At 38.9% G+C, this 26,598-nt stretch overlaps 1 protein-coding gene across 1 annotated transcript in view; it reads right to left on the bottom strand.

The window, feature by feature from the left end:
- cntn4 (contactin 4) overlaps nucleotides 1-26,598 on the bottom strand; it is a 259,500-nt gene that overhangs the window by 216,489 nt on the left and 16,413 nt on the right. The window contains exon 2 of the mRNA XM_072684921.1: nucleotides 286-424. Within this exon, the coding sequence (XP_072541022.1) occupies nucleotides 286-340 (55 nt within the window). The 5' untranslated portion in view covers nucleotides 341-424. The remainder of the gene's footprint in view (nucleotides 1-285; nucleotides 425-26,598) is intronic.

The following is a 26,598-nucleotide window of genomic DNA, read 5'->3' as shown; positions in this document are numbered from 1 at the left end:
ATCCTCTTATTTACTTTAGCAGCACCTCTCCTATTACATCCATCGCTCGACTCCATTACTTGTATCTTAATAGAATAAATATATATGTGTGTGTGTATGTGTGTGTGTGTGTGTGTGTGAGTATGATTAATGATCGCAAATAGTGGGTGTTTTTCCAGTGGGTTCTGGGCTCAACTATGCCTTTTTGTACAGCAATCTGCCCTAAATACATACGAATAAGGAGACAGACTTCACAAAGGGTAGCTGGCATGCATGCATCAAAAAGTTCTTAATAAGATACTTTACCTGCGAGGCAGCCCATGAATGACTGCAGCACCAGCAGTTTCCATAGCAACTTCATCTTCGCTTTCCGAGGGGTCAAAGTCGACTCGCATCCGATCACGTATGTATGGAATCCTTTCTGAACCGGCTCCGGCGCTTCACTCTGCCCAAAACAAAATGGAAAATGGAGATTTCAGTGCATTCCCGGGAATTTTCCCGCGCCGAGTGGCTGCTTGAGTTACAACATGTGGAGAACTTTGAAGCTACACTGAGCTTCATTTCAGATTGATTTCCTGCTCCGCCGGCTGTGGATCTACAACTCGACCCGAATGTGAAGATTCGTGACAAAACAGCCCCGATCCCAGCGCTGGGACGGCGCCGCTAGCAGCACAGCTAACTAAGCCTTTAATGGGGGTGATGTTATTTATTCGAGTGTGGGCCTGTCAGCACCACTTGATTAAACTCTTGATTAAACCATCAATTAAAAAGTACCTTCGTGTTGAATCTGCAGTGATTAGAGGAGTCTTTAGTCTTAAGGAGTAATAAGAATGTATATGTTAAATTCCACCACTGGTCTGTTTATTATTATTATTATGATTATTATTAACAGTATTATTATTATGTTATTGTTTTATTGTCAATGGGGTTATCATTTATATGCATTTATTTTTTAAATCTCTCATTGGTTGATATTCTTCAGAAATGTATGTTTTATAGTTACAAAATAATCATAATTAACATTCAAAATAATAAATTCTCCTTAGAAAATACTTGATTACTAATATTATTGTAAAATCATGTGTGACTGAAGTCTATAGAAATGTTAATATCTCCTTAAAGCTACACTAAAACTACTGAGTTTGGCCCAGGGTTGCTTATTATTATTATTATTTGCTATAAGAAGCTGAAGCTGTTTTTGCAGTCAGATAAAGCCGTCTGTAAGTAAGTAGGTCGTCACTGTCACGTAAAAAAAAAAAAAAAAACATTACATGTACTTTTACTTACTGAATTTTTAACATAATGTGAATCTGACAGCTGCTCTTTTACATTCTATCAGAATTTCATAATGAGCGGACCAATAGAAATGCCCCAAATAAAGACTTTAACACTGACTTCCATTGAAATATAAGGATTTGTCCTGTAAAGCTGCCAGTTTGATGATACATAAGAATGTGTCCGGTTTGATTACAGGTTAAAAAAAGAAAACAAAAATTGAAAAATGTAACAATGAATAATTTAATAAATAAATATTGAATTCAACAAAAATTCTACAAATATTCAAACTCCAAAATTGATTGTGATATCCCTACAGGTCAGCATAGCTTTATATAAAATAAAAACATCAATAAAAACACAAAAACAGACCCCTGGTGGAAGTGCAAAACTGCAAATGTGAGATTTTCGTTGAGCTTTTCCTTTAAAACAGCTGGTAAACAGTCCAGATCGATTAACCGGAGCCCTCCGCTTCAGCACTGCGTCATCTCCTGCAGCCCCCGTGCGCTCAGGGGAGGTAAGAGATGGTCTGTAGATGTTGGTTGCAAGAGTACGAGCTAAGAGGAGGGGAAGCAAACTCTGTTTTTCTCAGCAGAGGAGGTCCCAGGGGCATCGCCATGGAATCGGTGCCCAAACTCAAAGGCTCACACACTGTGTGTCAGCTGGAGAGAAATTCTCTAGGAGCTTCGAGCCCTTTGACACAGCAAAACGCAAAGTACACTGGATGGAGGTGGGAGGAAATCAATGGCATGTGCTGTATGGTCCCAGACTCCCCTGCGAATGCTCCGAGAACCTCAGCTCTCTTAGACTTGGACGCACCTTGAAGTAATTTCTTACCTTTACCCTTTGGGTTTTAACCGCGCTGAATGTGAGCCAGCATGGCTGTGAATGGGCTAAGTGGGCAGGTAATTTTAGAGCTGCCATGTGCTACAATTCACGTGTGCATTCCCTTTCAGGAGATGGTATTAAGGGAATATTTCATGGAAAATGCCTCAATATTGCCAATAATGACCAAAACTGACTCTGTGCTAGGAGTGATGTCTGATGTCCAGTCTTAAAGTGTTCATATTTAAATGACCTGTAGATTAGCCAAATAGCTTGCTTACTTTTTTTTTTGGCTTCCCAATTAAAGCAAAACTGAAGTCTTCTAGAGGGTTCTCCTATTTTCTCAATCTAAGATTAATTATATCAAATTATGTTATTTTTGTTATGTAATTATGTTAAATATTGTTATTCCCAAGTTTGATCAGTTGATCAGACAATAAGCATTTTTTTTTAAATAAGTATTGTTTATTTTTTTATTTTTATTACTTAAACATTTAGTTTAACTGACAAACAACAACAAGTATGAAAACACATCTGAAAGTTAGAATTTAAGCCCATAATTACTTTTCACCAGTTACTGAATGTATAGTAGTTAATACATCATTTATAATATGTAAATATACATATATACATACATACATACTACATATGTACATAAGCTCCCTGGTCAAAGATTTAGTCATTTGCACATGGGGCTGCATGACGAATGATGAGGCTATAAATACCTAAGTGTAAGTGGTAAGTGAGGGGATTCATAGATTGAGAAGAGGGGTTTCAGTGCAGTGAGGGTCTCATTGGATGTGTGGTAAATGGGTCACAAAACAGATACAGTTAATGCTAAATCACTGGCTAAAGCAGTGATTGCATTTGGGCGTGGCCAAAGACCACAGTGTAAAGGAAGTAGCTGAATCTGCAGGTGTATGGAAGCATACGGTCATATGGGTCTACCAGCAGTGGCAGAAATCACAGGCCACAGGAAACTCTCCTCAGAAATGTGGCAAAAGTGAGCAAAGGCCTCGAGAGCCACTCTGCTCCATATGTTGATGGTCTACAGCTCCCTGTGGAATGTTCTTTCAGAAATTGGTGGTGAAGGACCTGTGCTAACTTCTAGAAGCCGCTGTTGCCTGGAAGTGAAACGATTTTGGCAAATAATTATATAATTCTCATGATATTTTTAAACAAGGTGGAGGCAGCTAGTTACAAGGAGCATCAAACATAGGCTCTAAATCTCGCTCTTGCTGCCAAAATCTGGCATTCCAAACCAAACTCCTAATAGTAAGTTACTAGAACAAGAATCTATGTCTTAAGTTCTGTTAACTTGCTATTAGACATTTCACTGCAGCAAGTTTATTAACATTTTTAAAAAGTTAAGACACCTTTTTTTTACAGCGTACTGCAGTAGCTAAGGCATCAGGCCTCCTCAAATAGCGGACATCCTTAAAGACCACAAAGTTGCGTCCCAGCAGGCAAGTGCATAGTGCCCCAGGCTAGTACGCACTGCCGTTGGCCAGTCCTAATGAGCTGTGAATCAATCCCAAACGAGGGCACATACAGTATATACCATCGCTCTATTACCACTGCATTTAACCGGACTGCCCAAGCGTGGCTGACCCAACACCAGCGGTCATCAAATAGATTGGACCAGGGGCCACATTCTAACAGAGCAAATTCTCTTTGGACTGGGTCTCCAGAGTACACCCTTCCCCCTCAGTCCCCCCACACTTAACACACTTTAAAAGGCACACTTTCTTCACACTTAGATTTAACTGGGGTCTGGGTCACGCAAAAAACACGTGTCTCCACTTTTGTCGGTTTTTCTTTTTGACATAATATGAATCTGGCAGGTGTTTTTTACATACATATATATTCTATAAGAATTGAAGATGAATGGACCAATAGAAATGCTCCAAAATGACCGGGGATAAAATCTTTTACATTGACTTCCACTGAAAGTTAAGAAGGGGTTTTTGCTTCGACTGTAAAGTTGCCATTTTGGAGATATGAGGTTTTTGTCTGACAGAGATAATATATGCAAAACTCCAAGCACAATGGGTTCTTTGACTCACAACAGTAGTGGAACCCCTTGTGGCTCTATAAAGAACCATCTGCAAAAGAATTTCCACCAACCTGAATAACACTTTAACCAGCAAAATAATCATTTAAGCATCTAAAGTGTTCTTAGGGTTCTATAAAGAACCATTGTCTTTACTAAAGAACCACTGAAGAACCCACTCAGGGGCGTACGTCACATTGACTCTTGTGAAAATAGCATATCCTGGCAAAAGTAAATATACTGAGCTAAGAGTTTGACAGGGTCTTATTGCACCAATCAGCCATAACAATAAAACCACTGCGAGATGAAGTCAGTGAGTGAACAGTCAGTTCTTGAAGGTGATGAAGGTGCTGAAGCAGGAAAAATGGACAAGCATAAGAATCTGAGACACTTTGACAAGAACCAAACTGTGATGTCTTAGACAATGTCTGGGTCAGAACATCTCCAGAACATCAGCAAGCAGGTCTTGTTTGGTGTTCCCAGTATGCAGTGGTCAGAACCTACCAAAAGTGAGTGCTCCGAGAAAGGACAGGATAATGGGCGCCCAAGGTGCTTTGATGCTCACTTCCAGGACTTACAGGATCTGCCGCTAATGTTAGTCTTGGTGCCAGATACCACAGCAGGACACCTTCAGAGGTCTCGTGAAGACCATGTCTTGACATGTCAGAGCCGTTTTGGTGACAAAAGGGAGAGCTTCACAATATCAGGCAGGTGGTTTTATTGTTATGGGTGATAAGTGTTTTCTTCAGAAAAGCCATCCGTCCATGGCGATAACAGGCCGGGCGAAATCTGAACTGCAAACCAGGATCAATAGTGTCTTCAGATGAGACACCAGTTCTGCTCCACTAGAACCCGTTCCCCAGCTTCGTTTAAGAGATTCATCCTCAGCCTCGCTGCCAGGGAGTGTGAATTTGTGGCCCGTTTGTTTCTGAACCACCAATTGAGGAGAAGACAGATGTAATTGGGATGTTGGGGGGTGGGAGGGGGCAAGATTTATGCAGCTTTCTCCATGGTGAGCAGACATGGAGAGACACTGAGAAGAGACATGTCAGAAATCGCTGTGGGAAAAGCTGTGAGCTCTGTTGTATCGGGACAGACGGTAGCTACGCCGTAAGCTCAGGTAATTGAGTGTGGGCTTCTCTGCCTGACAAATCTGGAAAGCGCTGATCTCTGTACAAGGTCCTTCTTTCTGTTTTTGGGTTACTGTAACGATGGCAGTAAGTAAACCTCACTGAGGAAGACTTTAAAGAGGGTCTCCAAGACAAGTAGACGAATTAGCACCAAGGCTGTCACTATAGAGCATATTAGAAATCGATTAATTTACCAAGTATTGATTATTTTGACAATTAAACATTGAAAAAAAGCAACAGTAACACACTAAATTACTAATTTCACATTTATGCCATTTGTCTGATGTGTTTATCCAGAGTGACATACACTGGCTAGGGGTTGGTGCAGTAAAGCACAGAGGCTAACAAACAACCCCATTGCTGACTAGGGTTCAGTTCTAAAGCAGGGCAAGCTAATCACTCATCTCCACTACGAGTTCTTGGGTAAGACCGAACTCATGTACACATGTAAGAGCTCTGCAGGGAGTTTCTCATAAAACAACAGTGGCTACCATTGAACTAACATGATCTAATGCACTGGTAACTAACATCTGAAGTACGACTGTTGTACCCTGTTCTTACACACAGCTTTTCTTCCATGTTTCAAAAGCATTTGTTCTGTTTTATATGATGTAGCAACCTACTCTGTCCCAACTGACTCTTCCCCAATCCACTCTTCCTCAACTTACTCTCCCCCAACCTATTCTCTCCCAAACTACCCATTCCTAATCTATTCTCCCCAAAGCTACTCACCCCATCCCACTCTTCCCAACCTATTCTCCCCCAAACTACTCATCCCCAACCTATTCTCCCCAACCCACTCTCCCCAATTTACTCTTACCCAAATTACTCATCCCAAACCCACTCTACCCAATCTATTCTCCCCCAAACTACTTATCCCCAGCTCACTCTTCCCCAACCTATTCTCCTCCAAACTACTCATCCCCAACCTATTCTCCCCAACCCACTTTCCCCAACACACTCTTCCCAATCTATTCTCCTCAAACCTACTCACCCCAACCCACTCTCCCCAATTTACTCTTACCCAAATTAATCATTCCAAACTCACTCTTCCAATCTATTCTCCCCCAAACTACTTATCCCCAGCTCACTCTTCCCCAACCTATTCTCCTCCAAACTACTCATCCCCAACCTATTCTCCCCAAACTACTCATCCCCAACCTATTCTCCCCAACCCACTTTCCCCAACACACTCTTCCCAATCTATTCTCCTCAAACCTACTCACCCCAACCCACTCTTCCCAACATATTCTCCCCAAACTACTCATCCCCAACCTATTCTCCCCAACCCACTTTTCCCCAACCTATTCTCCCCAACCCACTTTTCCCCAACCCACTCTTCCCAATCTACCCCCCAAACTACTCATCTCCAACTCACTCTCCCCAATTTACTTTTGCCCAAACTACTCTTCCCCAACCCACTCTTCCCAATCTATTCTCCCCCAAACTACTCATCCCCAACTCACTTCCACAACCCACTCTTTCCCAATTTACTCTTGCCCAAACCACTCATCTCCAACCCATTCTACCCCAACCCACTCTCCCCCAATTTACTCTTGCCCAAACTACTCATCCCCAACTCACTCTTCCCCATCAAACCCTATTCTCCCCAAACTACTTACCCCCAACTCACTCTTCCCCAACCCACTTTACCTTAACCCAATCTTCTCCAACCTATTCTCCCCCCTACTATTCATCCCAACTCACTCTCCCTTAACCTACTCTTCCCCAATTTACTCTTGCACAAACTACTCCTCTCCACTTTGTGGCAGTTGTACAGTGAATCCCTCAGTACAGCCTCCCAGTATTACTGGAGGTGCCTGTTCGCCTGTTCAGTGTAGACCTAGTTAAACACTAACTGTACATACCTGCAATGTGTAACTGTGTGAATGGTGCTGTAAGGTACTGCTGGTGTGGGTTTACTCTGCTTCACCGATGAATACAACAGTTTGACTGATTAACAGATTTTTGGTGCTAACATCCTTCCCTGAATGTTCAGACTGCCGAACACAACTTTATTAAAATCTGTAAATCCCCTCTGTTTATTATTCAAACTGTGAAACACATGAATCCATTAATTGTAATGGGCTTTTAATTGATTTTATGTGACTAATCGTTACAGCCATAATTAACAGTTGTGACGGCTTTTGTTATTCTAGTAAGTAATATGAACAACTTAAGCCATTGATTTGTCACAGCAGATCGTATCTAATATCTTATCTATATTTCAGTCAGTACGACCCCCTTTATCCCTCCTAAACCCCCCAAGGACTAAGGCTGTTTCCTCTTTATATTTATTGGTCAGTATTGTCTTTCATTTCAGACAGAAGCAGACTGCTGCTGGCTAGTGTCTAACAGTCCGGGGTATGATGCACTAATGCAAACTCTATTGACATTTATATTTATCAATAGCATATTCATAAAATATGTAGCTTGATCAATGTAACTGATAAAAAAGGCACTGTGTGGACATAATACCGTAATAGAATCGTCATGACAAACTTAGTCTTTGGGAAAATATGGAAATATACAGTGTGTTATTCAGTGTGTTATGATATTTATATATTTTTGTATGGGGAACAGTGGCATAGCCTGCCTATTAGAGCTAGACCTTCAGACTGGGCCATAAAGGTCAAAACTTGGAAAAATCTTAATGCTAGTTGACAGCGCCCCTATTAGATTTGCATTATTTAAGCTAAACAGACGGCTTTTAAGCTGATACAATTGTAAAAGACATTCCACGTAAGCTCCTGAAGCCCTGATGTTCTACACAGTTGTTATTTGTTATAAAGCAACATTCTGTATCAATTTTAGCTACAAACAGCAGCTGTAAAAACAGCTTTTACTTACTTTAAATATATATATATTTATATATAGGGGGAGTATATGAGCAAAACAATCACGTCTCAGCATGGACAACTAGGACTGTGGGATACGGCATCAATATCATATTGGTTTAAGAATTTGACAATGTACAAGGTGTCACCATATTTATATGCTTATATTTTAAATAAAAGTTTGTCTGACAATACACTTCGACAAGAATACTGTGATGCACTGTGAGGAATTTTATCACAAAAATGCTAAATATCATTGCATTGCCTGAGTGAGTGCAATTCCTACAAAAACTGAGAGCTAATAGAGCTGTGTCCAGAAACTTTTGTCCCAAAAGATGGTTGGTCCAAAGGCTCATCTAATACTTTTAGCTTCACTTCACGTTTAGCTGCACTATTCATTCTACAACTTTGCCAAATTTGGTGCTTGTAGCTAGAAAAGTGTGTCCTGTAGAGAAGTTCAAAAATCTTGGTTAGAAGTTTATGGACACATTTCAATGCAATCCTATGGGAGTGTTGCCTGCTGCAATCACACGAATGATACAAGAAAATCAGAATTCCTAAAAGAGAATAGTGGCAGTGCAGGAATATAATATATAATATGCCAATTATCATATTAATGAAAATGTATATTTTAATAGCATGTATTGTATTATTTGGGGAGGGGTGTTAATTAGCCAGGCCCAATATTTTACCGGGATGCTAAAACCAGTCCTTCCATGAATCTTGAGCAGCTCAAGGAGGATGTAAAGCTGTCAGTGCTTTATACAGAAAATGCTCTGAATCAGGTCTAAGAACTTGCTCTTTCTGCACGAAGGACACACTCCCAAGTCCTTACCCTGCCACTTCAAACCATGATCCAGAATGTTGTAATCTTGCACATGTCTTTCAGCTCCTGGTTCTTCAAACTAAAGCCATTCTTTCGCTACTCCAGCGAGCTTCAAAGCCCAAACCGTCTGGGCCCGGACTTTGAAGTCGTCTGCGCACTGCTTGGATTCTGAATGCTTGTACTTTGTGTTGGTTAAATAATAGAATTTGTACCTGACCTATCACGCGTCTTCTCCTACGCCCTAATAAATGATGGCTGATTCCCCTGACCGCTCTGCGAACTGCTTTTTGATTTTGTGGAAAGGTAAGACTTGTTTTTGCCACAAGCAGTCAAGAATAATACTTAAACCCAGCAGTGAATCCATAGAGAAGATAAGTGTAGGTTAAGGACATCGTGAAGCAGAAAGAAAATCTGTTCAGATCAGGCCCTCTAAAGCGCAAACATCAAGGAAACTCTTAAGACAACGTTTTAAATGTTGTTATATAATTTGAATATTCTCTTTATTAACTATGTTATATGGAGATGCATGATTATATTGAAAGTATTTGAGAATCAGCAGAGATTTGCTTAAATAATTATCTGAATTCACTGAACTCCTATCAGACTGAATGTTTAGGTGAAATGACTCCACTAATATATCAGCATTTTATTGTATTTGGAAATCCATAGAAACATATCTATAATATATGGAATTCCATTATATCCAACATATACTTGTCGCATGTTAAAATATTTGCAGCATATACTGTACACTATCACATTTAAAATGGGACATTAAAAAAGATGGGACATACAGTTCAGCCATATATTAACATTTACAAACATATGTGTAAAATATATTTAACAGTAAATGATAAAAGAAAATAATTGCTGTCATGCACAAATAATGTACTTCTCCAAAATGGCAACTTTGCAGGAGAATGAAAGTGAATGTAAAAATATTTGAATTCATTTTGGAGCGTTTCTATTGGTCCATTCATTATGTAAAGAATAAAGATGGTCAGATTTACATTATGTAACAAAATTTGGAAAACTACAAGATGTAATGTTTTCACAGCAGTATATATGCCAACTGTTTTCCTTATGTTTATAACATTCATGTACACGTGTATTTACCAATTGTATTATATTTATGATCCATATACGATATTGACATACACAAATACAGTATATACACACATACACACACACACACATACACATACACACAGTACCAGTCAAAAGTTTGGACACACCTGGTTGAATGTGTTCTGGTCATCATAAAAACATTTGATCCAAAAAACTCAAAAATATAAATTTTCTCAACATTTGCAAGTTTGCAAGTTGTAACAGCCAGCTGGCTTTTTCAAATCATGCCAAAAATTTAAAACAACAAAAACTGAAATACATGCTTTTATCTACCTAAATCACTTTTCTCTTTAATGCTGATCTTTAATGCAACTTCCTGCAGTTTTTAAATGTTTACGTATCATCATGAAAGATGTGTACATGAAAAATGTCTGGCCACAAACCCCAAACCATAACTTTATATGCAAAGACGTTATTAGATGAATTACCCATGTTTTGGGACACTCTAATGTCACCGTCCAGATGTTCTTCATACCGATATTAAATTCCCTCAGTCGATCTAGGGTAGACTCCAGCTTTGAGGCACTCCATCAGAAGTCCACATAAGGTAGTTTCAGACTACGGACATCTTTGCTAAGCACACACTGCCAGAAGTCCAAGTCAGACTCTCCACTTTCCTCTGAGGACCTCGTCTACAAACGGTTTCTCTCACAGTTTCAACAATTAGGGAGTGTTGTCACTTCACAGGAGGACACCTCCCACTTACTTGACACTCTCTAATGTGTCGCCACACTGCCAGATTAATGTAGAGTCCACTAGGGTCTGATTTTTCCACCTACTGATTCTTCCCAGCTCTAGTTTCACTAATTGTACACAAGACAAGAGGGACCTGAGTTCACCCAAGTTTCACTACTGACAGTTTTTCTCTGCACTATTGCATAGAAGAGTGATAACCTGCTCATGTAAAGGTGAGCTTGTTGCTGTGTATATCGATGATCATGCAAAAACAATAAATATTTCACCACAGAAAAATGTTGACATAAAGGTCAGACAAAACAGCCTAACTGAAATGATCACCAGCCACATAAAAAGCACAAAACTCTGGATGCTGCTGGTTAAAGTAGCTAAACAGCTGTGAAAAGTTAACTGACTAAAAGTTCAATGATTTTTAAAATGCTTGAAGAGGCAATGTTTTTTATTTTAGGTTGAATAATATTTTGTAGTTAATAATTATTTGTCACATGTAAGGAATATGGAACTCTTATGTTTGAATATATATATATATATATATATATATATATATATATATATATATATATATATATATACATACACACATACACACATATACATACATACACACATACACACATATATACATACTTTATATAAAATACATTTTATATACAATGTATTTGTGTAAAACCCCATTTTATTATTTTTACATATTTAACAGTTGGACATAAATTAAGATGTTGAACGGTTCTGGTGTATATTACGGTGGCCTATAAGGAACTGTTGTTGTCAACAATGTTTAACCTTATGTTTGCTACATTTATGTACATATATGTATTTACCTACCAATCATGACTATCTATATATTATGCATATCTTTCCAATTTATAATACTGACGTAAGATAAGATAATACTTCATTAGTCCCGCAGTGGGGAAATTCTCAATGTATATGAATACAGTCTATATGTATATATATTTTTTATATATACATATATATTTTACATTTTAAGTTACATAGTTTAATTAACAAAAAGGAAAATACAGTCTGTCAAAGTTATTTTCATGTAGCCTTTTACAGTAGTAGAGGTTGTCACTGACAGATTTACATAAATTTATGTTTTGGGCGTGTCTGGTATAAATCACAGTAGAATATAGTGAATAGAAACCTATTAGAAAACAGTAAACCTATCCTTTTTAGGTTAACAGTGGCTAAAATTACTACAAATAAGCAGATTTACCAACTGTATAAACATTTTTATTGTGCAGAACAGAACTAAAGAGAACTAACCAATAAGTTCTCAACACCCTGTCATTTCTCTAGTCAATGAAAGTGTAAGAACACTATATATTAAAAATGTAAATAATAAAAAAGTGTTTAAAGTGCAGTTTTCACCCCAAAAGCCTTTATTTTTTTAACATTATTTTACTATTAAGAAAATGTTTGGAATCCATATGAGTTCAATTTAGTTCTGAGCTTTTGTTGGGATGAATTTCAGAATCAGAATCAGAAATACTTTACTAATCCCAGGAGGGAAATTGCAGTTGTTACAGTCACAACCGTTTGTGTAAGAATAAACACTCTATAAATAAACACTCTATAAAATGAATTAAATTTAGGACAACGAAAGAAAAACTTGAAAAAAAATGTACATATACATATATTTGAACCGGTATACCGTCCACTCCTCACATCGTACCTTCTGCATATAACCACTTTAACATAAAATAAATGCCAGTGAAACTCCTTTACTGTCGACTTCCTGAACAGGCTTTTGACCAAATGCATATCAAAGCAATCTGCTGGGAAAACACGAGCGACCCAGTGTCTTACTACGGCTCGGAACTTTCCTCGAGGAGGTCAGAGGATAACTACAACATTTAAATCATGAACACGGGGCCTCCTCATCAAAGGAATGAAGCCCTCTGCCACAAGACTTAATTGGCAGCCAAAAAACTGAGACATGATATAAATTAGGTTCTGTATAATCCAGGCCACGCAGCTCACTATTGATCCTGTTCCTGAAGAAGTTTCAGTTTCAGGAGGCTGAAGGAGTGGATCAAAGCACGTCTGCAGTGACGCCTTTCTCTGAAACATTCCTCAAGGGCTCATTACAACAGGACAGAGTCGGCGTGAGAACTACTGCTATTTGAAAAGCAGCAGAAAATGTGTATCTGGAGTAGATTTACTATTATATCTGCCTCACCTGTGAAGAGTGTCTACCTGTAATACACTATATATATAACATTAGAATAAACCCATATAAACATAAAGTCAGTGGTCAGTGAGTGTGTCTACCTGTAATTAACTCTATAAAACATTAGAATAAACTCAAATAAACATAAATGTATTACTGAATTTATTGTAATAATAATATTACTGCCCATATAAACAGCTGTATGGATCACGGTCTCAGATGTTCTCAGACTTTTATATAATACAAGAATCTTACTGTAATCCGACGCTATAGAAGCCACAATACCACAACACTGAAGGGTCCAGATGGGTCTGATTTTTTTTTTTTAAATGACCAAGCTTGAACACTGAAGCTCTTGACCTAAACATAAGACGCTCAAACCACTCAAACACTCTACTAGCCCGGCCCTGCTGCCGCCGTTTAGCTTTTTATTATTATTTTTTCTTGACTGACCAAAGTCTAAACCAGCTCAGACTTCATTAAGCTTCATCATAACATCCCACCTTCCTCGACTACGGTCCCATCTCTGCTCCCTAACTAGTAGATCAGTAACTGCCCCTCATTAAGCTTCAGTAAAGTCCGTCACCAGGTCTTTCACATGCATGTGCAGCCCCTGTTACGAGGAGGTTGAGGTTTATTTATTTTTCTTATTTGCTTTTTTTCCCTCTGACTTTAGTGTAATTGACACGCTTCTGTCAGCTGTGCTGTTTCATACACCCGAAACCCCTCTCTCTAAAAGACAGCCTCGAGACAGTCAGTCAGGCAGCGGCACATCGATGACGAGCACTCGCAAAAAAGATGAAAGCGTACAAGGAGAATATATTTATAAATAAATATATATATATTATATATATATATCTATATCTATTATACTATACACAGACACACACACACGTCTATATATACATATTAAAGAGTCAGTGTCGTTTGAAGGTGCTTCTGGCAGTGAATGAAATATAAAGGAGAACGTTGGGCTTAAAATGTCTGCTGGTGTAGCTCACTGCCCAAGGCCTCACCAGGCTTTCTCCAGGCTCCTCTTTCTGTGGATGAGCTCTTTGTGTTGGATGTAACCTTCATGGCTGAGGCACTCCCTGTCTTTGCAAATCCTGTTACAATGTCTAGTGAGAGTGGGTGAGTGAGTGAGCGAGAGAGAGAGAGAGAGAGAGTGTCGCCTTAGTACGAGTTATTGTATAATCACAGTAATGAACACGGGACCGGAGCAGAGAGGGGCTTTAGTCAAATCTCTCTCTCTCTCTCTCTCGCCCTCTCTCTCTCTTCCTGTATTATATGACCATACGAACACAGAATAAGAATATGATGATATGAATATGAACTGGGTTAGAGCTGCTCAATATACAGGTTGTTAATTGTTATTACGTTGCTGGACATGTAATAAAACATGAAAGGCTTTCTACTCGAGCATTGCTGTGTGGATTTGACTGCATTCAGCGACATGATTGTTAGTACAAAATGTTGGATAATGATCACCACCCCACTCTAGGGGATTAAACCACTCTAGCCCACGCCTGGCATTAGGCATGTGCCAACAACTTCTAGTACATATACAGCATATTATATACATATATAAGTATCATATTATTGGACAAAAATGTATAATATATGGATTATATTTATTACAATATTATTATACATATTTAAATTAGTAGATAAATGTAAAAAAAATACATATGTAGTAAACACACACATATACGTCAGTGTCTGTGTGTGTAAATAAAAACATGAAAAAAAAATCCTGAAGAATGGACCAATAGAAATGCTCCAAAATCCAAAATGACGAATGAATGACGAATTAAATATGTATTTTTTGAAAGTTACAGTTCTTTTCTTCATATTCTGGACATACAAAGTTTTTGCGCAACTATATACATGCAGCTATGAAACTCTCATAATTAAAAAAAAAAAATTTGTAAAAATAAGCCCACATAGAGTTACACACTGGCATGTTCTATGAATTCACTTTTCTTTATATTTTATCTTTATTATATTATATATTTATTATAGTTTATCCTTTAATATATAGGCTCCTGTATTACAGCACATTTCCTGGCCCCTCCCACAAACTACTGCCCCACCCCTCACACACCAAATATACCAAATTCAAATATAAGCTATTGTAATATCTTTTTTTTTATTTTTTTTTATTTTATTTATCCTAAATATTCAGCAAATGAATCATGATATGGTGTTCCACCCACACTGTGCAGTCCAGCAATACAATATTCTGTTTTCAGCCATAAAAAACAGCTGTAGAGAAAATCTCAGGCCTGAAGGCAAAGCATAAATACTGTATCGCCAGAATCGAAGATTTAAGGTGCGAGTTTGCAGTCAGTGTGCTAGCAGCTTTACTACCAACCAGGATCTCACATCGACAGCTGACAAATGTCCATGGACTCTCCTCGCCACAGCACCACTGAAGACTGCAACAGACGAATCCACTGCCCATAAACAACAAGTCCATAGAACCCACACATACAGCAGCGCTGGGGAGCCGCTCGGTTTTATGTAATGAGGTCACGGTGCGAGGCGGTGCCCTTTCTGCAAGGCACCAACATCAATACAAGGTCAAATAGGGGCTAGAGTGAATTGATTAGGTCTCCTTTTCAACCAGATAACTCGGGGAAGACTCGACAGAAATAACAAAAGCCTGGTTGACAGCTTTCAGCTGGGATGACGGCGAAGCTAGCTGCTTAGGATTGACTGGGCTCAGTTCTGTGTGTGCTTAAGCAACCTAGAAACTAGCGTGACTATTGATCGAAAGATTTAAAGGTTTAAAAAAATACAAAGAGATTTAACTGAACAGTAGAAATATGTACAGGTTTGTGAAAATTCTGAATATCACAGCAAAAATGAGATTGTGTTTGTTAAAATGATTTCAATTTTGAAATATTACATTTACAGTGTCCAGAGTTAAGATGGTTTTACTTGATAATATAGATTTTCGCAGTGTACTTTACTGCCATTTTAATAATTCAACCTGAACACTGTCAATTAACCAATTAATCAAGTAACTGCAGCAGCCCTACCCAGGGTTTCTGCCGTTTCTTGAAGTATTATAAAACATCTTACTTTAAATTAGCTAAATTTATGATATTAAAGAGTATAAAGATAAAAATCTGAGAACACTAAAAAAATAAAGCAAGAATTATTTAGACAAGCATGTAGTCTTAAATTCAGTCTCATCAGCTGGAGTGTACAGGAAGTTAGGCAGCCTTCAATATTCATCCAGTCAAATGGACAACATGGGCCTAGGCTCCCAGATGCTAGGTTAGAAACGCACAGACACACACACACACACACACACAGAGTATATGTATAAATAAAAATAAGTACTGAAATGTTGGATGTTTTTATTTATGTAATTTATTTTCATGTTGTCTTAAGTTATAAAAAAATATAATATATAATTATAATTATAATTATATATATATATATATATATATATATATATATATATATATATATATATATATATATATATTATTTATAATTATAAATTAATAAAGTATATATATAAGTACATAAAGTCATAAAATGTCTTAAAAACTATTATTATTTTATTTTATTATTATTTTTACTGACATGCTTCTTAAACTCAGTCTCATTAGTTTAAGGATCAGATAGTATATGGATTAAAGCAATCAACAGTTCTCAAAGATGACCATGTTCCATACATCCGTCTATCCATACATCCAGAGTGGGCCTTGGCTGCCAGATGCCAGGTCTAAAACTCAAGTTACCAATAAAGTTACAGCTTCAGCAGCCCTGAACTGTTCAACTATCTGAAACACATCCCTATCCATTGAAACCAGACCTGATTGTGTCCTGCAGTCTGTCTTTCTTCCACACATCAGTGAAAGAACGGGAGGTTCTGAAGAGCTCACTGAACTTCAGCGTGGTTCTGTATGTAATAGGAGACACCGCTGCACCAACAACAAGTCAGCTGGTGAAATCTCCTCCCTCCTAGATCTTTCTCCATCAGCTGTGAGTGGTGTTATTATTGAACAGTGGAAGAGTTTAGGAGGAACAGCTCACAGAGAGCAGCTCAGTGTCCACCGAGTGTCTGTCAGACCACGTAAAGTTACAGAGCGGGGTCAGGGCCGAGTGCTGAGCTCAGAGCAGAGTGCAGAAAAGCCTCCAACTGACTCAATAACTTCAGAGCTCCAGACCTGCTGCTGCTGGTAGAGCTTAGAGCAAAGGGGGACCAGCTCCATATTAATAAAGCCTATGGGTTTAGAATGGGACATCCTAACAGCTACTGTAAATGTTGGTGTCCCAATACTTTTGTCCATATAGTGTACAAATCAACCCAAATTGTGCATCAACCCTGCCTACCTGCAACCATGCCTCCCATACCTTACAGTGGTCCCCATAGTAGCCTCGTAAGCCACAATAATCAGTCCAAGTGGGCTCAACAGCATGACGTCACGCCATGACCTTAGTTCAACGTCAAGGTCAATATGAGCATCCATGGCCTTTTCTAAAGCATGCATAGGTCGACTAACGGAAATACACACAAGAGCTGAGTAGGTAGTAATGCAATCCTTTTCAGTAGGCCTTAAAAATAAGGCCGACGACACCATTAGCAGGAGACAACTGGAGTTATGTGAGTAACTCGTGCTAACTGCCGCTCACCTGCTTTAAATTAGTCACATTAGCTTCGTTTTGATGAAGCATTTCTTAAAGGATTCTTCAGGAATACTCTACAAAAGGAGTCAGAGCTGCTGCTGGCTGCCTGGTTCAGCTAAAAAGCAGGCTGACTTCTGATGAGAGAGGTCCTAAAAGAGCCTGCCTTGTTCCTGAGAGACAAGTGTACAAGAGAGCGCTGCCCTTTTGCCCATACTAATGCACAGCACTGCTTTCTCCGGCTCCTGTGTTCCTTGTTAGCTTTGTTGCAAGACCTTTGGAAACACAATACGTTCTGTTTAACAGAGCACTTTAGGAGACCTCCAATAAGCAAAAAAACGACTATTGTTGCAGCGTGTTGAACACGGCTCTGCTCTATGACTGCAATTTGGTTGAGTAAATATCCTCGGATAATGTTTTGGTCGCAGCGACAGGCCTGTGCAGAACACTGCAGTGTCTGCTTCGTGCAGCATGTGCTCCTAATTGTACAGTACCTTCAAAAGGGCAGCCTTTATATATAGAACCCTTGCTTTTGACACACACACATACACACACACTTGTTTTTCAGCAAGATAGTGGCCTACTTCCATCCAAGCACCTGTCCATTATTTAGCCGCCCCAGGGGCATCGGTTTCCTAAATGTCACTTTTGCATGGCTTGCCTGAATATAAATAGCAGCTACATGATGCTGCATTTTTTGCATTTCTTTTTTTTCTACACATTTAGCAAATCTACATTCTCCGGTACTCCCGTCCAGGTGGGGGACGTTGGCGTATGCTTTCATCATGTCTTCTAATGGACAGCCAAGCTATACTACAATAATTACACATGCCTCTAATGGTGCATTACTGAAGTCTGCTGACCCCTCGAGCTACATGGCTGTATGGACACCCATACAGGTAGCATTTGGGTGATGGGCGGTCATTGGGTCAAAGTAAAATCCAATGACATGCCAAGTTCAATGGTGGGGTCTTCCCCATGTGCAGTGAGTAAGCGGTCACTGTATAACTTTAATATATATATTATATAATATGATTATATATTATGAGTCGCTGACATGGAAAAACGTTTTTAGTCAGTTTTCAATTTTTTATATAATTTGATCTGGCAGTGATTAAGTATTATCAATACCATGATATTTTGGATCATTGACTTCTGGTGAAATCTGGTGAATATTCAGATATTTGTTAATATCACAATATATATTACAAATGTTACTATTGCAATGTCAGGGGGGTTTTACCCCCTGTAGGCTGGGATTTCTGCAACTGCTGGTAGACCTGTATGACCGTATGCACCTGCAGATTCAGCTATGTCCTTCACACTGGGGTCTTTGGCCACGCCCAAATGCAGTCACTCTATCTAGCCAATCATTAACTGTATTTGCCTCGTGACCTTTGGATGCTTTTTCACACATCCAACCACAACCTCACTCCACTGCACCACCTCTTCTCAATCCATCAATCCCATCACACGCCCCACAGGTAATTATAGCCTCATCATCCTCGTGCAGCGCCATCTGCAGGAGCCTGAAGTTACTACCACCTTAAACATGTAAGGTGGTTCATGTTTATGTCTGGGAAGCTTATAAACCCGTAAATTCTCCCTGTATCTCCAACATGGCAACTTTATAGGATTTTATTCATATTTATTTTGGAGCATTTCTATTGGTCCATTCATCATGAAATTCTGAAACAATGCAAAGAACTGCCAGATTTAAAAAACTGCAAAATGTTAAAAATGTGGCAAAAATAGAGAAACGTGTTTTGAATTACAGTAATAATAAATATAGACACGATCTGCCGAGATGATTCTATCATCACCCACATGATTCCAATATCATAACTCCATGATTATAACTGGAATTCAGATTCTACAAGGAATAATCCCCCCAGTCGGCGCCTGTACAGACACCCATCAGAAGTCCACATCTCTCTAAAAAACCTCCCAAGCCGGCCAATCAATCTCGTTCCCTGCCTCTCAGCCATAGTCGGCTCACAGGATTCGAACCCTGCCCAAATAGAAATGAAGTGTTTATTTTAGGCCTCTCTTGCCCTGGAGGGAACACGCGGCTAAGACGTGCTCACGCTGCGCTCTGAGCGTACCAAACCGTGGGCAAGTCTTCTGACCAGGTGGGATGATAACGACTCAGCCTAATATCATTTCCACCGTTTTTTGATATTCAGAGAGCGAGCGCGGCCCACCCCGCCCCGCACACGAGTCGTCGGGAAATTATTATTTTGTGATTCGCCCTGGGCACTCAGGAAATATTATTCGAGAGTTGAAAATAATGTCATGTCTTCGGAGTAACAGGGGCCACGCCGCCATCTGTGTAACGATAAGCATATACGCAGCCTTTGGACCTCTTGAAACTTTTATATTGGCTCGCTCAAGAGGGCTGGAGTTTCCACTGGAGACCTGCAAGCTTTTATATGCGCAATGAAGGGCTCTCCAGCGCCCTCAGACAGCAGGAACGTAGAGGAGAAACACTCGAGCGCCCGGGGTTTCCACTCTCCGAGTGCCGCTGACTGGTGCGGAATCTGAAACAGACTTTAATCTAGACACAATCAGAGCTGTTAAACAAAAAACCCTGATCCTAATCAGGCGATAACCGTGGGCCTGTCATAGTAAAAGTGCACAGCACTCACTGAGAACAATACACCTGAGATCATCAGTGCAGATCTGCTGCATGAACACCATGTCTCAGCATAGAGAAAAAAAGGAGCCACAGATCTCTGTGATAATGGTTAATGTGGCTCCATGGTCTGAACGGATTCAGTAGAATGGTCCATGTATGATCTATACAGTCATCCCAGCTAACATGCCCATGTGAGGCCAGTACGGGTAACTGGGAACCATAAAGCTTTGTTCTCAGGTTCCACGTTGTTCCAGGACCAGGCCTTGCATCAGCAGAAAGGGAGCTCAAAAGCCAAGGAATCAAACTGGTGTCTATGTTAGGCTAAAAGCAAACCCTAGCCATCTGGCTTCGCTACGTCTTCAGCCAGGTAAGCTATGCTATGCTACATAGCTCCTGTGAGCCACTGCTGTGCCATAAACCAGCCAATCCGAGCAGAGCTCAAATTATTTACGAGCCCACCATAAAACGAAAATTAGATGCAATTAATTTTTAAAAGTTTGTGGAAGCCCCCTCTAACGAATGCATTCGGTTCTTTTAGGTTGCATGCATACACACACAAAGCTTGTCTAGTCCCTGTTGAGAAGTACTGCCAAAAGATTAGATCAATATGATCAACCTGAACCTATTAACACAATGCCACCTAATGGCAGGTGTGGGCTAGAGAAGTATAAAGCCCCCAGATTGGGGAGTTGAGGATGAGATAAGGTGGTGATCAATCTGAATGCAATCAAATCCTCATAGCTATGCTCCTCCAAAATCTAGTAGAAAGGCTTCTTCCCTGGACAGTAGAGACAGTTATTCCAACAAAAGCAGGATCTACTCTTATTAATCACCTTGAATGAGCAGGTGTCCCAATACTTTTGTCCATATAGCGTATTGGGACAATGCCTCTATTTACAAGGACGCCTAAACATGTTGTTTTCATCCTTTCAGAGGAACACAATCCCCAAGCTGAAAGACATCAGTCTCCAGCTCTTTCCCGAGTGCGCTGCCGTGAGGAACCAGCTGCTGAAACAAATACGCAAGCTAATCCGTATCTGTCTCCCGTCTCCAGTTACGTTTCACTCTCTGTGGGAGAAGAATATCAGGGAGCACATTAACGGTTAACAATAATACAGTCCCACCGCTCCGCTAGTTCCACAAGTGGATTGTGGAGCTCCTGTTATTAAGCCTGCAATTAGACACATCCCCAAAGGTGGAACCATGTTGCACCATGATTGCATAAGCAATTGATGAGGATGGATCGGCAACATTTAGGAAAGAGGTTCCCTCTACAGTGAAGCCTTGTATTTACATGCTAAGCTAATGCAGTTTGGCAACAACTCGAGGAGAGAGAAACGCTGTTGGCTAACAAAACACTGCCTGATGATAAATATGACCAGCAGATGCCAAAGTGACGAGCGATGGTCCAGATTGACTTGACTTCTCGAACGTTTCTCTTTGAAGGGAACTTTTTCCTTTTATCATATCATTGGTGATCCAGCATTCTTTGATCCTCGAGAAAAGTTTGGGAAGTTTTCTGGAGTTGCAGTAGGATCAGATCACATGAAATCAGCCATTAATTCTCAGCACAATCAGTGGAAATCTGACCCAATGCGATGCAATCGCTGCTGTAAACAGAAACTGCGAGCAAACAAGCGAGCAGACCGTTCTCCTGCTAACTAAGCTAATGCTAACTAGTGTCTCCTTCCTGATTTAGAGCAGATCATCATTTGTAATGGTCAGATTGACTGTTTAACATTTATTAAATGTTGTATTGATTTGGGTCATTCCCCCAAAACAATAACAACAACAACAACAACAACAACAACAACGTGGATCCCACCCAACTCTAGATGCTGCAAATGATTCTTTGAGGGCTGCCATAGAGTAAGGAATGTGAGTGTAAAGAACCTTTTAAAGGTCTGGAGTGTCATTAATTAATAAAGATTGGTCAGATTTACATCAATTATTAAAGTCATTTAATAATTTCAATTTTAACACTGTATATATTTGGTTCATTCCCCAAATGAAAAAGGGATACCATCCAACTCTAGGTGCTTCAAATGGTTCTTTGGACCACTTTTTGTTTTGTTTGTAATAGAGATGAAGAACCTTTTAAAAGGTCTGGAGAATCATTATAAATTAATGTAAATATGACTAATCTTAATTAAGTAATGATCCCCCAGACCTTTTACAAGCATGGTTCTTCATAGAACCAAGAGTGGTTCTTCTATGGCATCCCTCAAAGAACCATTTGAAGCACCTCAAGTTGGGTGGTATCTGCTTTTTTAAACTTTAATTAAAGGACTTTAATATTTAAGATTAGTCAGATTTACATCACTTAATAAAGTAATTTAATAACAGTTTAACACTGTATATATTTGGGTCATTCCCAACAATAAAAAAGTGGATACCACCCAACTCTTGGTGCTTCAAATGGTTCTTTGAGGGATGCCATAGAAGAATCACTCTTGGTTCTATGAAGAACCATGCTTGTAACAGAGATGAACCTTTTAACAAGTCTGGAGAATCATTATCAATTGATCTTTATCTTTATTATGATCCTCCAGACCTTTTAAAATAGTCTTCATCTCTGTTACAAGCATGGTTCTTCATAGAACCAAGAGTGGTTCTTCTATGGCATCAAAGAACCATTTGAAGCACCTCAAGCTGGGTGTTATCTGCTTTTTATTATTATTTTGGGGAATTACCCAAATATATAGTGTTAAATTTTAATTAAAGGACTTTAATATCTAAGATTGGTCAGATTTACATCAATTAATAAAGTCATTTAATAAAATATTAATGCTATAACTGTATATATTTGGGTCATCACTAAAATAAAAAAGTGGAACCCAGCTCTAGGTGCTTCAAATGGTTCTTTGAGGGCTGCCATAGAAGAACCACAAAACAAAAAGAACCATGTTTTTAAAAGGGATGTGTGAGTCAATCAGTATAGTTTAACAATGCCATGATAGAACCACAAAACACTGTATATATTTTGTTCATTCCCTAAAATCAAAAAGTGAATACCACCTAACTCTAGGTGCTTTAAATGGATCTTTAAGGGATGCTATAAAGGACCACTTTTTGTTCCAATAAGAACCATGTGTGTAATAGCGATGAAGAACCTTTCAAAGGTCTGCAGGATAATTAATTAACATTGGTCAGATTTACATCAGATAATAAAGTCAATTAATACAAGTTTAACAAGCTCACAGAAGAACCACTATTGGTTCCATGAAAAACCATGGTTGTAATAGAGATGTGAGTGTGAAGAACCTTTTAAAGGCCTGGAAGATAATCCATTAATAAAGATTGGTCAGATTTACATCAATTATTAAAGTCAATTAATAACAGTTTAACACTGTATATATTTGGGTCATTCCCCAAAATAAAAAAAAAGTGGATACCACCCAACTCCAGGTTCTTCAAATGGTTCTTTGAGGGCTGCCACAGAAGAACCAATTGTTGTTCCAAGAAGAACCATAAGGAACCTTTTAAAAGGTCTGGAGCATCATTATTAATTGATGTAAATCTGACTAATCTTTATTAATTAATGACCCTCCAGACCTTTCAAAAGGTCTATATTACTCTATTACATAGAGAGAACAAAAAGTGGTTCTTCTATGGCATCCCTCAAAGAACCATTTGAAGCACGTTGAGTTGGGTGGTATCCACCTTTTTATTATTTTGGGGAATGACCCAAATATATACAGTGTTAAACTATTATTAAATGACTTTATTAATTGATGTAAATCTGACCAATCTTTATTAATTAAAGTAATTTAATAAAATATTACCACTAACACTGTATATATTTAGGTCATTCACTAAAATAAAAAACTTCAGGTGCTTCAAATGGTTCTTTGAGGGCTGCCATAGAAGAACCACAAAACGAAAAAAAACATGTTTGTAAAAGGGATGTGTGGGTGAAGAACCTTTTAAGGGTCTGGAGGATAATTAAATAATAAAGACTGGTCAGATTGACAGCAACTAATAAAGTCAACTATCGAAATAAATGAATAAAGTGTACCGATGCCATAATAGAACCACAAAGCACTGTGTATATTTGGACCATAGAATCATTACTTGATGTAAAGATTCTTTATAAATTTAAAGGTTCGTCATACTCACATATATCTATTACACAAGGTTCTGTTAAAACATGGTACCCACACACACACACCGCTAAGCAATAATACCATTAAAAAAAAAAACAACCAAACAAACACCACGTTCAGCATTTTTTCAACTCCAGGGAAAACAAGGCAAATGCTTTGTCCAACCGGGGATTATATATGTCTGAAAACATCATTTTAATGTGCAGGCGGCCTTATGAAATCCTCTGAAATAATGACTGTCCACAAATCCATTCACATTACTGGACATTAAGATGTAATAAAAAAAAACAAAACTTAATGGTGGTATAAAAATGAATGATGGTGCTATTTGTGTACAGTCTACTGACACTCACAAATGAGGACCATTACATGCAGCAAGGGAGTTAAACAATAAAGCTTTGTGCGATTATACATGGCAAGGACGTCTCGTAAAACCAATGCCGACCTGCTAAGAGAGAAAGTATTACTTTCATGGGAAGGGAAGCGATGTATTGCCTGTTAAACTGACAGAGGGGGAGCTCAGCATCAAATGAAGTGGATCTATTTACTGTGCCATGAATATATTTCAGTGCCGAGCCCCAAAAAAACAGAAGGCGCTAAAGGGGAAAAGAAAAAGGTCCTCAGACTTTCCAGATTTATTCCAACAGGTTTGCAGGCGAGCCTTTCGTTGCTGACGGCTTTAGTCCTTGCCGATGTAGGAGGGACTTGAAATTCATTAAGCACTGCTCGTGACCTTTAAGGAGGTTTTAAGTCACCACCTCTGACTGTCATGCATTTGTGTTGAGTTCACTTAATGAATTTAAAGTCCCACCTTAATTGACACTGGCGGAGAGCTGACAGGCGAAGCCACACAGTCGCACTGTGTCCACTATTGGTTTTATAAAGAACCATGTTTGTAATGGAGATGTGAGCATGAAGAACCTTTTAAAGGTCTGGAAGATAATCCATTAATAAAGATTGGTCAGATTTACATCAATTATTAAAGTCAATTAATAACAGTTTAACACTGTATATATTTGGGTCATTCCCCAAAATAAAAAAGTAGATACCACCCAACTCTAGGTGCTTCAAATGGCTCTTTGAGGGCTACCATAGAAGAACCACTTATTGTTCCATGAAGAACCATGTTTCTAATAGAGATGAGATTGTGAAGAACCTTTCAAAGGTCTGGAAGACCATTAATTAATAAGGACTGGTCAGATTTACATCAATTAATAAGGTCCTTTAAATGGTTCTTTGAGGGCTGCCATAGAAGAACCACAAAGTGAAAAGAACCATGTTTGTAATAGAGATGTGGGAGTGTGAAGAAACTTTCAAACGTCTGGAGGATCATTAAATAATAAAGACTGGTCTTTACTAGGGGGTCTTTGTTGGGGCTGTACAGTACAGGACAGTACAGGACAGTACAGTACAAGACTGGTATGGTAACATCTTCCCTCTATGCTTAAAAACCAGGGCTGTATGATGGATCCTACAGTTGCTACTGTATGATGAACATGTGGGTAAACATGGTTAATCAGTGGGAATGTTACCTTAAGGGCCATAACCAACATTACACTCAGTCCCTGAGTGATTTAACCATCCCGCTAAAGAGGCAATTACAAACACACACATTTACACACAACTTAAACACTACTCTATCGTATGACTTTACTACCAACTTGTAAAAATGCCTTAAAACGTATCTACTAATCTAACTAATCCACCTAGTCGGCTAAAATCAATGTTCAAATTAATTGACAACTAATGTAATAGTCGATTAGTAGATTAACCTTGACCCCAACCTCAAAACCTAGTGCTGACCCGAACCCTAAACCTGACTCAGAATGTAATATCAAACATCACATTTTATGACCATATTGTACAACACTATTAATGTTTCCTGAATCTGCAGAGTCGGCCCTTTCCGTTGCCAGATCGTACTTGATTCGCATCCGTTACAGTTACAAGGCTATGAAGACACTCTACTGCTTTTGTGAAGCTACGACTCTGGTAAACTGGTTTCAGGCACCGAAACAGTTTCATCCACATGAGTAGAGGGATGTTTTCACAGGAAATATTAGGAATTTCTAAAAATCTGACTTTTATTTTTAGGTCAGAGTAGCTCTTCACACCATGCTCTTGGTCACATCTAGCTTATTACGGAGAGAGCCGAGCTTGTTCTGAACAGTTTCATATAATACATGTGGGTTTTATCTTATATGGAAATGTGTCTAAAGGCAGATTTAAGAAGATAAGCAAAAATCCAGAGGGTTAAATAGGCATGCTTACCTATACAATTTTAA

The sequence above is a fragment of the Salminus brasiliensis genome, chromosome 7 (genome assembly GCF_030463535.1).
Source record: "Salminus brasiliensis chromosome 7, fSalBra1.hap2, whole genome shotgun sequence".
Lineage (NCBI taxonomy): Eukaryota > Metazoa > Chordata > Actinopteri > Characiformes > Bryconidae > Salminus > Salminus brasiliensis.
This window is presented reverse-complemented; position numbering and strand designations above follow the sequence as displayed.